At 29.9% G+C, this 13,980-nt stretch overlaps 2 protein-coding genes across 3 annotated transcripts; one reads left to right on the top strand and one right to left on the bottom strand.

The window, feature by feature from the left end:
- The first annotated feature begins 15 nt into the window (after window positions 1-15).
- Window positions 16-10,583, top strand: LOC122506483 (centrosomal protein of 290 kDa). Of its 2 annotated transcripts, none has more exons than XM_043618695.1 (24): window positions 16-318; window positions 769-853; window positions 977-1,020; window positions 1,161-1,244; window positions 1,366-1,501; window positions 1,568-1,704; window positions 1,928-2,166; window positions 2,279-2,411; window positions 2,586-2,776; window positions 2,953-3,094; window positions 3,176-3,452; window positions 3,539-3,704; window positions 3,795-5,081; window positions 5,153-5,450; window positions 5,546-6,408; window positions 6,537-6,755; window positions 6,859-7,057; window positions 7,892-8,133; window positions 8,395-8,542; window positions 8,679-9,077; window positions 9,226-9,392; window positions 9,496-9,682; window positions 9,808-10,071; window positions 10,318-10,583. In XM_043618695.1, the coding sequence occupies exons 1-24, from the start codon at window positions 139-141 to the stop codon at window positions 10,390-10,392; spliced, it is 6,162 nt and encodes a 2,053-aa protein (XP_043474630.1). In that variant the 5' UTR covers window positions 16-138; the 3' UTR covers window positions 10,393-10,583. The 2 variants fall into 2 exon arrangements, with proteins under 2 accessions (XP_043474630.1, XP_043474631.1); XM_043618696.1 differs by having other exon boundaries at window positions 7,907-8,133; window positions 10,318-10,582.
- A 378-nt stretch (window positions 10,584-10,961) lies between these two features.
- Window positions 10,962-13,149, bottom strand: LOC122506446 (eclosion hormone). Its single transcript, XM_043618631.1, has 3 exons — window positions 12,670-13,149; window positions 11,633-11,722; window positions 10,962-11,490 (listed from the first exon to the last, which is right to left on the bottom strand). Exons 1-3 carry the CDS (start codon window positions 12,674-12,676, stop codon window positions 11,327-11,329), a joined length of 261 nt encoding a protein of 86 aa, XP_043474566.1. The 5' UTR covers window positions 12,677-13,149; the 3' UTR covers window positions 10,962-11,326.
- Window positions 13,150-13,980: the final 831 nt, after the last annotated feature.

Here is a 13,980-nt window from a genome sequence, read left to right as displayed (position 1 = left end):
CATGGGGTCTGAAAACAGTATACTCCAACTTTATACTCATTTATACTTTTAAAATATATTCGGTCAAAGACCTTGTCTAGAACTTTAAGATTATTATTTCTAAATAAATGTAATTTTTAATAAATAATTAAGTACAAAATGGTTGCTGTCGATTGGGATCGTGTATTATCAATAAATCCTCAATCGCTAAAAGATGAAGAAATTGAAGATCTTTATCCAATGGTTGTTGAATGTGATGCAGAAGAAATTAATAACATACATAACCTTCAAGTGCTATTTAAAATTTCGCAGGAAATTTTGCAAATTAAAGACAGTCAGGTAATTTTTTTTTCTTTTTTCCTCACTTCAGATATTTTTTACTATGAATACGAATTTATTGATTTTTATTTATATTTTATTTTTAATAATTTAATTGATTTTTATTTATTTATGTTTTTTGATCGATTATCGGAAGAGTGATAAATGAAACACTTATTTCGCTTGTGCAACGTTTTTATTTGTATATTATTTTTACTATTTACTTATTTAAATAAAAAAATTTTTACAATTTTATTTTAATAAAACTTTCACCTGGAATGACCCAAATATTATTATTTATTAATAATTTTGGGTCATTCCAGGTGAAAGTCCTGGAAAAATTGATAAATATATATTTCGCCTATAAATTTTAAAAAACTATTTTTATTATTAATTAAAATTCTAATATTAAAATTTTTGATTATTATTCATTATACTTTTCACCAAAAAATTTGTTATATTTAATTGCAGATTGAATCACTTCTAATTGAATGTGATGAGTACAGGGAAAAAATTCTCATGGAAAAAGAAACACCTTCAAGAAAACAAAAATCAGGTAAATAAAAATTAAAAAGTAAATTAAATAGTAAATTACCAACTTGGAAAATTTTTAAAAAACAATTTTTTTTTTAATTCTGAAAATATAAAAATTTCCAAATAAAAAAATGAATTGTTGTAGGTAGAAAATTGGAAGCTACCGATGAAAGCGGAATCGATTCGCAGGTAATTGAAACACTTTTCTTTGAAATAAAAGTTGATAAAAATTCTTTTTGAAGAAAATCGGAATTAAACATAAATTTAAATAAATAAATTGAAAATAAAATTGATAAATTTAAAGTATATTTTTTTATATTTTAAAATAGCGTGATTCTGGATATGAGGAGAACGTTCAAGAAATGTTGCGCGAGAAGAACAGTAAAATTGAAACACTAATGCAAGAGTTGGAGGTATGATATTTGAAATAAATAATTTGGTTTTCTTTTATAATAAAAAAAATAATTATTATTATTAACATTGTAATTATAAATAAAAATCTTGAAAAAAAACTTTTTTTCCTCGATTATTTAGGGTTTTGAGCAAGAAAATACTATTTTAAAAGAAAATTTAACAATACTAAAAGAAGAAATGGAGGATGCAACAGAAAAAATGAATGAAATGACAGATAAATTGACTTCTCTTCAAGAAAATATAAATATTTACAAAGGTACATTAACACAAGTAGCTCAATAAATTAATATAATTTTTTTTTCCAATGAAACTTTTTTTGCAGAAAAATCAGGGCAGCTAGAATGTGAAAATAAAGCGCTCGTTATTCAAATTGAAGAAATGGCTGCTCAGCAAGTTGAAAGAGATAAACTTATTGACGACTTTGGCCTAGCCATTGACGCCAGAATAATCGAATGGAAAGTAAGAATATTAAATCAAATCTTAATTTTTTTATTTTGAAAAAGTCTAAAATTCTAAAAAACTAAATTATCTAAATGAAAAAAAAAATAAATAACGTTTATTAAAGTTTTAAAAAGTTTTTTAAACTTGAACAGTTTTAGTACGTCAGTACTTTTTCTACAAACAAATTTTTCCAGAAAATTGTAAATTTAATTTTATAATTATATAAACTTTACAATTTAAGAGTATTCTCGATGAGAAAGACGTGGAAATTGCACAACTGAAGGAAAATTTATCACAAACTCGAATGCAAACGCCAACAACTCATAAAAGTAAAAAATCATCAAAGATCGAAAGTCTAAGTGAAGAAATTGATCATCGTGATAAAATAATATTAGAATTGCAAACTAAACTTTCTGAAGCTGTCACTGAAATTAATGAAAGTTGTTCGGTGATTGAAAAGCTGAAAACCGACTCACAATCGTAAGTAAAAAAAAAATTTAAAAAAAATTTTTTTTAACCAAAAGTCAAAATTTTATTTGGAATACATATTTCCGTATATGACGAAATTAATTTGGAATTTTTTTATTAACAGAACCGAAGGTTCGAGGAAGAAACGAGATCAACGGGATTTGATCAAAAAATATCAATCCGCTAATGAAAGGATTGAAAATCTTCAAAAATTGTTAGACTCCGCGGAAAATGATGCTTCAGTAAAGAGTAAAGAGGTGAGGATTATTCCTAATAGAATCTTAATTTTTAAATTAATTTAAAAATATTTTACAGTCCTTTAAATTTCTTTAAATTTTTCCAAATTTTATTAAATTTAGGCCTAATTAAATTTCTTTAAATTTTTAAAAAGTTTTCCAAATTTTATTAAATTTTTTAAAATTCTTTTATAGTTATGCGAGGCTCTGGTCATAATACAAAAATACGAAAATCACGATCAAGGTTTAACTGACACGCTAAACGAATTAAAAGAAGTCAAAGACCAATTAAATTACAAAAACCAATACATTCAAGATATCGTGAATGTTATTAATAAACTGGAAATGATAAACTCACATCAGGAAGCGGAAATTATTGCCCTGAGGTCAGTTACACTCTAAAATTAAATTCAGATCCGAAACTGAAGCTGGCACCCTATTAATTTATTTTATTTTTCTAATTTTTTTAATTTAAAAAAAAATAAAAAAATATTGTTTTTTAATTTTTAAAAATTTTTTGACAATGTTTCTGTATTTTTAAAAAAATAATATTTTACGTTAGGGAGAAACTTGGTATGCCAGAGGAGGAAGAAATCGCAGTTGATCACATCATCAAGAGGCGACAGGAAGAAAAAAAGAAATTTCAAGAAAGTGAACAAATGAACAAAATGTTGAAAGACGAAAATTTGGAATTAAAATCAGAAGTAAGTTTAGCAACATTATCACATAAGAAAGTAACATTATCACTTGGACGTATTCATCAATTTTCTTTCTTATTTTTCCAGATAAGAACATTAAGGTACAAATTAAAAAAACTAGCAACGAAAATTGTGGGACAAACTTCTTCGCCCCTGAAATTCGATACAATCGACAATCCAGCAGGATCATCCCAAACTCTAGCGAAATTGGATGAAAATTGGTTCACGGAAAGGGAAAAAGATTTCCTCTCAGATAAAATAGAAATAAAAAGAATAAAAGACGATGTACAATTTTTCGTCGAAGAAAATTCGGCACTCAGGAAGGGAATGCATGAAATATTGGACAGCATTCGTAATCAAGATGGTGAGTAAAAGTAACAAACAAAAAGAATCCTTTTCTTATAAAAACAAAAAAAAAAATTTTCTTTAAATTTTTAATCCCATTTGTAGGTAAAAGTGCAGTGCAAATACAATCGGAAACATTGGAAAGATTACTCGAGGCCTTGGATATAAGACACTTGGCTGGCTGGTATCATCCAGCAATGAGAATGCAGGAACAATTAAATGTCATTCAGGGAATTAATTCCGAATTGAGGACACAAAATCGGGAACTAAGGTAGCTAGCTAGGAATTAACGAATTTCGAAAATATTTTTGCTTCCTTATGGAGAAAGAATTGTAATCATGTTTTCTTTTTTGTTTCACAGAAATGAGGCGAAACGGAAAGACCTAATGCTACAGCAAGTGGGTTTCCAATCACCAAGGGAAGCAACGAACGTCGAGGATACAGAATCGGAGAAAACGAAGATAAACGTTTCAGAAATGGAAGAACTTCAAGAAGCTTATCAAAACGAAATCGAAGAATGGCAGAAGCAGACGGATTTACTGAAACAAGAGAAATCGGATCAGGAGGAACTTATCATCAAACTAGAACTAAAAGTCCAAGAGTATGAGAACAACTGGAAACTCCTGAACCTACCGGATGATGATGTTCGCTCCGCCCTAGATGCTAAAACCAAAGAATATATCGAAATGGCCGGTGAACTTTCCCTAACCAACAGAAAATGTACCATCCTCCAAGAACACTTGAGCAAAGAATCGACAAAATTATACCTAGCCCAGAAGGAAGCAATCGCCAAGGAAAGTTGTCTACAGAGACATTTAGCCGATTCGGAGAAAAGAATCAAAAACTCCGAAAATCATATCTCGACCCTACAGAGTAATCTCCTAAATTCTGTCAGTGTCCTCCAGTACAATGAACTAAACGAAAAGTACGTCGAAGCTAACATGAAACTAAGAGCTGCAGTTGAAGATCGTCTGCTCCAGAGAGCAAAGCTCGAGACAAAGCTAGAGGAAATTCAAACCTCCGAGAAAATGGACATCGTGGTCATGGAGAATTCGACACAGGAAATAAAAATCAAACTTCTCGAGGAACAGCAAAGAGCAGAACGTCTATCGCAACTTTACGACAAATCGAGAAAGCAATTGACACAAATTGAGATCGATCTCGCTAGAGCCACGGCGTCAAATTCAGAGCTAAGGGATCAACTCATACAGTTACATCAAACACTCACGAATGAAATGAAACTGCAAAATACCCAACAACCGGATGTTGAAGAACTCCTCCGGGATTATAATAAACGGATAAATAATTTACAAGTAGAGAATAAAAATCTAAAGCAAATGAATGATATCTCTAAGGAGGAGGCCCAAATGCAGTACGCGGTGAATTCGTTAAAAACCATCGAACTCGATAGTCTGCGTCATCAGATTTTGGATTTACAAGCAATCAGTGAGGATAAGGAAACAATAGCCAGATTGGGTTTCGAATTAATGAATTGTCGTTCATTAGAGACGGAATTACGAAAAAGGAAAGAGGTGCTAGACAACAATTTGCTGGACCTGAACAGAGAAATCGAGGAGGCGAGAAAATCGAACGAAGACATAAGGAAGCAATTGCAACATTATCGGGAACAATCGAAAAATCGCTGCCAGTAAGAAATACGCTTAAAGGTAATTAAATTTTGTACCAAGAGAAATGGTTTAAGAAAATAAATGATTTTAGGTCTTATGGTGAAATCGTGAGGTTCTTGCAACAGCAATACGCGGGTTCAACTTCCCTAACTGCTCTGGAACGGTACGAGAAGAATTTGGAGAAATTAATAGCGGATCGAGAGGAATGTCAGAAGATGACCCGAGAAGCAAAGGAGGAAAGTGAAAAGGTCAACATTCAGCAGGAAATACTTTCCAATCGCTTGCAAATAGTCGAACAATTGAAGGACATTTTGGAACAGCAGATCGGTAGTCCGGATGTGCAGACTTTAATGCAACGATTTTCCGAGGAGTCTCAACGATTTCTCAGCGTAAGTACAATCCCCCACAGCATCTAAACTTACAGTACCATTGACCCTTTTTATGAAAACGTTGTATGAAACAAGATTCTTTTCCTCCTTTTCAGGATTTGAAATACAAACGACAAATTTCGCATCTTGAGTACGAGTTGGAGACGGCGAACAAGAAACTATTAGAATATGAATCAACCGTCACTTCAATGGAATTCGAAATGCTGAACATGCAAAAGGTCTGGAAGGATAGGGCAAATGGAGAAAAGGCTACAAACGAAAAAACGAATAACGAAAGTCCGCAAGAAATTCCGGAAGTCGAAGTGGATATTACTTTTGAAGAACCGGCAAAACGAACGGACGACGAAAATCTAAAATCAAAGAATCACCTCAAGGAAAATGTTGAAACAAAAGAAGTCGTCACTACTTCGACACAAACGGATTCAGTAGCTAAACGTTCAATTGACCTACAGTGTGAATTAAAAATTCCCTCTCCAGAATCAGAGGTCGCGAAACAAATCCTCGATTTCAGTTCCGATTCGAATAAACAAATCGAAAAAGACGAGAAGATTCACATTTTCCATAAGGAACAACTCAATAAGGCACTGGCCCTAGCTTCTGAACGATCGGCAATTATATCGAGACTGGAATCACAAATCACCGAATTCCAAACGAAAATCAAGTCCCTAATGTTGAGTAATGAAGAGAAGGATGTAAAGATTAGCGAGAGGGATAAAATAATCGAGCTGGGGAAAAATGAGTCGAATATTCCGAGTACGGCCCGATCGGATGAGGCTCTGAATTCGACTATAAATACTCTGCAAAAATTAATTACTCAGAAGGAGGAAACAATCGCTAGATATCAGTTGCAACTGAAGGAGGATAGAAATGAGCATGGAAAAGTTGCGAGTATCTTGCAAGAGGAAATCAAGCATCTTCAGGAAAAAGTTGCAATTTATGAAAAAGAGGATAACAGTAGGTAAATATCCTAAAACGCAACATAATTAATTGATAATTCCTTTTTTACATTCAAATCATATGGGAAGGTATTTATTTTTGGTGGAAGGTGACTTTTTGTTAATTTCAACGTTTTCGATATTTTTTTAGACAAATGTACGAAGTGCCGGAGAGAGACGACAAACCAGAGAAGGAGGACTCGGTGAAGGAAAACCTAAGCAAGGACTATGATTCCATAGTTGACAGTGCGAGACTTCAGGAGAGAATTTTAATGCTAGAAGCTGATTTGAAAGCTGCTAGGGAACTTGGTCAAAGGTGGCATCGTTTGGCTGAGGACAGACTGGGTCATTCGGATGCAATGCGATCGAGGTAGTTATCGACTATTTCCAAAAATTAAATTCCAGGATAATTATATTTTAAATTTTAATTTAATTTTGTTAATTCTGATATCTAAATATTCGCAAACAAATAGACTGGAGGAACAGCATAAGACAGAATTAGAGAGCTATCGTTTGGAACTTCATAAATGGCAGAGCGAAACAATATCCCTACGAAAACAATTTTCGGAAAATCGGATGAAATTAGCGAAAGAAAATATTTCCATAAGCAAGGATCTGCACGAGAAAGAGAATCAAATTCAGGATTTGAGCGTCACTTGTCAGCAGTTACAGGTTTGGAATTCTATTTTTTGCTCTAACAAGGGAATAACTTTTGGTGTGTCACTAGAAATTGAATAAAACTTGGCATATTTAAAGGTCATTATAAAAAAAAGGTTTATTGCCCTCTAAACTTTTTGCCATAATTCACAGGAAACAAAATTGCGGACACAATTTGTCCGTTACATTAAAAAAATTAGAATTTAATCCAATTTGCTTGAAAATTGTTACTCGGGGATTTTTGGGATCGCTGATTACGAATTTGATGTCAGTTTTTCAAAATTCAAAATGGCGGATCCAATATGGCGGACTAAATTTTAAAATTTGATCAAATTTGCTTGAAAATTGTTACTTGGACGTTTTTGGAGTCGCTGATTACGAATCCGATGTCCGTTTTTCAAAATTCAAAATGGCGGATCCAATATGGCGGATGATTTTTTTCAAATTCATCGGAATCACTTGAAACTTGTTACACAGAGGTTTTTGGGGTTGCTGATTACGAATTTGATGTCAGTTTTTCAAAATTCAAAATGGTGGATCCATAATGGCGGACTAAAATTTAAAATTTAATCAAATTTGATTGAAAATTGTTACTCGGGGGTTTTTGTGGTCGCTGATTACGAATCCAGTGTCAGTTTTTCAAAATTCAAAATGGCGGTTGATTTTTTTTCAAATTTATCGGCAACAAGTTTAAAGAGCAATTAGTATCTTTTATGATTACCTTTAAATGTGCAAAGTTTCATTTAATTCCGAGTGACAAACACACCGGAAAATGTTCCCTTGTAAATGTTTAAAAGAAAAAAGTAATAAATAAGCATTTTTGATTGAAAAATGAAATTGAAAAATTAGGAAAATAATTTTCAGAACGAACTGGAAGTTATGGAAACGGTGGTAAACGTTCCGCAAACTAATACTTATGATGTAAGAGAGGCAAAAATTTGCGAGACAATACATAATTCTAGTCGGGAGCAAGCTATTAATCAATCGCAAACTCAATTAGATTGCCTTCGTCGTCAATTACAGGCTTTATTAGACAAGGAGAGAATATACAAGAATCAAATTGCGGAATTAAAACAACAGCAAAGCAGAAGGTATTTTAAAAAAATTGGACCCTAATTCATAAAATAATTACTCTTTTGGACCATTCTTTTTGTATACTTAATGATTCTGTTATGAAATAGACATTTTTTATTTTGATTTAAAAAATGGCCGCTATATTGGATCCGCCATTTTGAATTTTTAAAATCAGACTACAGATTCGTAATCAGTCACCACTGTGAATCTATTTTCCTTGTAAATATGTAAACTTATGAGCTTTGCTAAATGTTGATGACTGGGTGAAAATTTTTTAGGTACATGGCTACAAAAACCCAGGAGAAAAAAAATCTCCAAAGGGAAGTACAATTAGATCGTAAGGTTAAATCTCTAGAAGAAGAACTGCAAAGGACGAAAGAACAATTAAATAGAGAATCACTAGTTCATGAAGTAAAGAAGGCAAAGGTATTAAAAGAAAACTAAATCATTTCAATATTTCCTTAAATATCAAAATGAAACTTAAAAAAAAAACTTTTCAAAAAAACTTTTAAAAAAGGAACTTTTAACAAATCTTTAATGAAACTATTTTATCTCATCGTAGACTGCAGAGGAATTAGCCCTGTGGGAAAAGCAAAAAAAATGGCAACAAATGGCCGAAAAATTGAAGGAAAAATTAAAAGAAAAAACTGACGAAGTACAAAAATTGCAAACGAATCACGAGAAATTACGTTCAATTATTTCCTGTATGGAAAGAGAGAAATATTATCTAAGAAGTAAATTGAAATTAGAAAAAAGTGGAATGTCAGCTGGTTTTGAATTTAGTCCATCAGTTTCGGCCGTTGAGTCCAATATTGTCGAGGATCTCGAGAAAGAATGTAATTTTCTAAAGAACAGAAATCAGGAACTTGCGGAAAAATTAGCAAATAACGAATGTGATCAACTACGGTGTATAATTGAAGAGCAAAAGAGACGATTATTTGCTTTAGAAACTGTCGCTGCAGTAAGTTTAATTTTTAATACAGTAATTTGGATTTTTAAATACACTTTTTTTCCTAAATATAAGAAAACATTTTTCCCTTTGCTTGCGACCTTAAAAAATATTCTGATTCACTATAAAAATTATATACTTTTAAATTTTGTATTTTTAGGGAAATACCTACGTGATAAATCAATTGGAAAAACTTGAGGGAATAAAAAATACGTTAGAGAAAGAAAACCTGAGATTAGAAACAGAAAACTTTCAACTTCGAATTGAGGTTGAAAAATTGAATCTAGACACTCCTGGACTTAGGGAAAAAATCGAACACTTGGAGAAGTAATATTTCTTATATTTGAAAATATTTCTGTTTACTTGTTGGCAACAAAATTTAGTTTCTTAAATTAGAAATTAAAAAAAAAAATTTATTGGTTTTTTCTAGATATGTCCAGATTTTGAAAGAAGAGAAAATTTCAGACTCATCTGAAAAACTTCACGAAGGATCGAGTAGTAAGAAAACTGTTCATGAACTTGAGAAAACTCTTTGCGTTTTGAAAAGAATTATCGAAAAACTTCAGGGTGAAAATAAGAGACTTAAATCTAAAAATAGTCACCGTTTATCGCAACAGGTAATATAAAAATTCTTAAGACAATCTCTTGAAAAATTTGCCGTCGGACTTTTATTTAATAAACAAACTTAAATTAGCATAAAGCCGAAGTCTATTTTTTTATTTAAAATTTTTTATTTTTTTAGGTAAAGACAACAAGCAAAGGTGATGAATCGTCTTTAAGAAAACAATACGAATTGTCAAAGCAACAAATTGTTAGTTTAGAAACAGATTTACAATTATCCGAACAAAGAATAATTATGCTCGAAAATAGTCTACATTTTTCTGATGACAGCAATGGAGAAATAAAAGAATTAAAGTTGCAAATTGCCCATAAATCGGAGTTATTGGATAAAGTTAAACATTTACTGACTAGGGCAGCAATTAATGAAAAAGCTCTCAGACAAAAGGTAAATATTCTTTTCAAAATCTTATCCAAAAAGTACCCCCAAAAAATAGTTCGATTTTTTTGGGGTATTTTTGAATTTTCGACTTCACTGTCCGCCATATTGTATCCTCCATTTTGTTTTTTGAAAAACTATCATCAAATTTCTTTTATAATAATTTAAATTAAATTTTGAAAATAGTTTAATAATTTTTGTCTTAGAAATCACATAATTTATATTTCATAATTTTTTATAATTTTTTCTTTCTAGATACAACAATTGGAAATGAGACAAACACTCAGCACAATACCAGAATGCTGTATGACACCAACAAATACAAATTAATTTAAGAACTAGTAATTATTGTAATAAGTAAATTAAATTTTTGAGAAAAAAATATTGTCTTATGTGATAAGATAAAAAAAATACTAGATTTAGTGCCTAATAATTTTGCTTTCTTCGTTCAATGTGTTTTAAAATTTTTAATGCGGATAAAATGTAACGAATTCTCAAAAGTGAATATTAAATGTAATAAATTAATTTAACAATAAATATTAATTTATAATAAAAATTATTAAAATTACCCGCAATAAAATTTATACCACCTTTTTTCTATGTTTCAAAAAAACATTTCTTAAAAACGCCTGAAAATTAGTTTTTTGAGCCCGTAAGTTGAAATTTTTTAAAAAATTGTCAAATGTCAAGATCAATGTCAAAATTTTCTGTAGCAAAAAAATCAACAGTTTATAGGAAGATTTAAAAAAAATATTTCAAGAGTTGTTGTGACAAGAAAATAATTACTAGTTACATAGTTAATTATTTAATCTAGTTTTTTCGTTACAATATCATAAATTGGCTACAATAATTATTAATTTCAAATTCTTGAAAGTTATAAAACGACGTTGTACCCTGTTTTGTGAATTACATTTAATTTTTTTTTTGAAAATCGTAAAAAAAATTCGTGTAAGTTAACATGGCGAATGAATTTTTATAGCAACTAACTAGACTATTATTAATTTTTTAAAAAAAGTAGAAATAAAAATGGTACCACATTAAGATTAAAATTTTTAAATTTAAAATTTTTTAATTTAAAATTTTTTAAATTTAAATTTTAAAATTAAAATTAGAAGATTTTTAGAAATTAGAAGAAAGTAAAAAATATTTACAATTTTTAAATAATAGGTTTTGGCAGTTTGGCTTTTTTGCATACGTGAACAGATGCATTTTTTTTAAATATTTGTGTCACATACTTTGTTCTAAATATATAATTTTTTTTTTATTAATCGTCATCTGGCCTGGTTATAAACGGTTCGATCGAGTTGACATCCTCGCAGTCAGGAATTATTTTGCCTTTCAATTTTACGCAAGTATCGGCACATAAACTTCCCTCAAAGTATGGTCCAAGCATTTTTGTGCACTGGGCACAATTTCTCAAGCAGGTACCTAAACATGTTATAATTAAAATAATTCCACAAAAATAGTAAACTCCAACACAAAACATAATATTTCGTAAATATTTAATTTTTCTCAAGTGGAAAAAATATATTAAAAATTAACTTACAAGGAATTTTTTTTTGGTACTAACCGACATGAGCCAAACTTGCTGAACTTGTTAAAATTAGGAAGGAGGAAGCGATGAAACATATCAGAAGGACCTTTGCCAAATTTTTCATAACTGAAAAATTATTTATTATGTTATTATATTATATTATTATAAATTTAAAAAAAATTTTCTTCTAGTATTATTATACAAGATCAAGAATAATTTTTATTAAAAATAACTTATGACATATTTAATCATGCCTCTACAGTATATGAACTTGTTAATTAATTGTCTTGTAATTGTTAACTGATATCCCTTTCTGTAAATTTTCCTAAATCGTAAATTATTTTTCTGTACAAAGAAACTAAAACTAAAATACATTTCCTATTCTCTAATTATGAAGAGAATTTCGTAAAAATTTCCTCCTTGCTAAACACTTTTATTGCAAATAGTGCAATATTCATAAAATTTTCCTTATGCACAAGGAAATAATTTTTACTCTACAGCTTCCTGTAAGGACACCAAGTCGAAGACATTGACTTTTTGTGTATCATCAATAACTGTCAGTCGACTCACATTAAAATTAATTAATTAATCTCAATGTAGATGATTCCTGTTGCAATCAATTACTTGATTTAATCACTTCATCTTAATTGAGTTGTAATGGCAATTTCAGAAATTTATTTTCTTTCATAAACAGGATTTCCTTAAGAAGCCTCATGTATATAACAATATTTACAAATACAGTATTTTTATTTTTATTTTTTTCACGTACAAAAATTAAAAACGTTACAGTCCGAAACGGGTACTCTTCAAAATTATTTGTACTTCAAAGAAATTTTGATTTTTAAGAAATATTTTTTGATACTATCAAAATATTACTTTCGAAGAAATACTTTCAAAAAACTTCTGCTTTTTGATTATTTCAAGAAAAAATAGGTACAAATTTTTAAAAATTAAAAAAAGGGAACTAAATTATATTTTTGGATCTGAATTCCGAATATTTGTCTTCGGTGATACTATCAAAATTTTTGTGATAAATATAAATATATTAACAATAGAGATATAAAATAACTCACTTATCATAGTTTTTGACTTTCGAACGAAAATTTCAAGGAACGAAAATTTTTGACCACTTATTAATCATTTTCTCAATCACATAGAGTTTATGAACGCAAATAAAAAATCCCCCATAGACGATGAATTAAACAACTCTCGTAAGTGGGAAAAATTAAAAATTAACAAAATTGAATCTTCCAAAAATTTCCAACTAATTTTAGATTCAATGGCACATTTTCGTTTCGCGGTTTTTTGAACTGGAAATTGAACTTGATTCCACACTGTCGTTGGACTCAAACGCACTTGAGTCTTCCCGAAGAGACGCAGAACGATATTGGAATATATAAAAGCGAATGTTGAATTAATAGTTTGAATGTAACTGCTTGGGAGGATCATCTGAAGGCTGTTTACCTGCTCATACTTATATCGGTAATGGTCACCTCCCCTTTTTTTTATATGCCGTTTATAACCGGAATTCCATGTACTTCCGTGTTCACCTTATCGGCCATTGTAAAGACATTAAGATAATAAGAATATGAAGAATACCTATTCCCGATTTTGTGCAAATGTCAAAATCTTAAATTTCTCGTTATGCGAATATTGTCTACTTCCCAGTTGATGTCTTAAAATAACGAAAACATATACGAAAATAACCTGAAGTGGTAAAAAAAATTTAAGTCGTAAAAATTTGTTTACTAGACACTTTTTTTCTAGAAATGGAATCATCATGAATTTAGTGATTTTAGGTTTAATAATACTCTGATGTTTATCTTCATGTTTTTTAATGGTTGAAAAAAATTTGATAGGGAAAAAATTCTAGTCGATAATTATGAGGATGTTTAATAAAATCGAATTTCAATTCAGCAATTCTCATTTGATTTAAAGTCTAACGAATTAAAAACTTAACATTAAAAATTAGTATATTTTATTACTTACTGATTTTTTTTGGTGGTTTTAACTTTTTTTCGAACAATTTACACTCTCTTGAGGGTTAAAAAGAGACGAATGGTGAAGGAATGGAGAAAACAGAATGTTTTATATACTATTGAGAGGAAGTATCACAACGTGAACCCAACGGGTGATCCCATCGTCTTCATTAGATTTACTTAGTTTTCTTTATTTCCTACACTCACTATTGTTTCCTGGTTTGTGTTTAAAAGAACAAAGGAAATCGAATATTGGTTCTCACCATGCAGGTTCGAGAAAAAAATGGAACAAACATCAACGTCTAATAAAAAAATGAGAAAATTATTTATAAAATAATCAAATAGTTACAAACGATCAACAGCATATTCAGATTTAAATTAGAGAAATAAACAAAATATGTTATT

Source organism: Leptopilina heterotoma, unplaced genomic scaffold (genome assembly GCF_015476425.1).
Source record: "Leptopilina heterotoma isolate Lh14 unplaced genomic scaffold, ASM1547642v1 Lhet_42, whole genome shotgun sequence".
Taxonomy (NCBI): domain Eukaryota; kingdom Metazoa; phylum Arthropoda; class Insecta; order Hymenoptera; family Figitidae; genus Leptopilina; species Leptopilina heterotoma.
This window is presented reverse-complemented; position numbering and strand designations above follow the sequence as displayed.

Bases quoted from the DNA above. Each gene is read 5' to 3' on its own strand.
- LOC122506483 (XM_043618695.1), top strand. From the start codon at position 139: ATGGTTGCTGTCGATTGGGATCGTGTATTATCAATAAATCCTCAATCG. The intron at 2,412-2,585 runs GTGAGGATTATT...ATTCTTTTATAG, and splicing joins CTTCAGTAAAGAGTAAAGAG to TTATGCGAGGCTCTGGTCAT. The intron at 8,543-8,678 runs GTATTAAAAGAA...ATCTCATCGTAG, and splicing joins ATGAAGTAAAGAAGGCAAAG to ACTGCAGAGGAATTAGCCCT.
- LOC122506446 (XM_043618631.1), bottom strand. The intron at 11,491-11,632 runs GTTAGTACCAAA...TAACATGTTTAG, and splicing joins AGCAAGTTTGGCTCATGTCG to GTACCTGCTTGAGAAATTGT.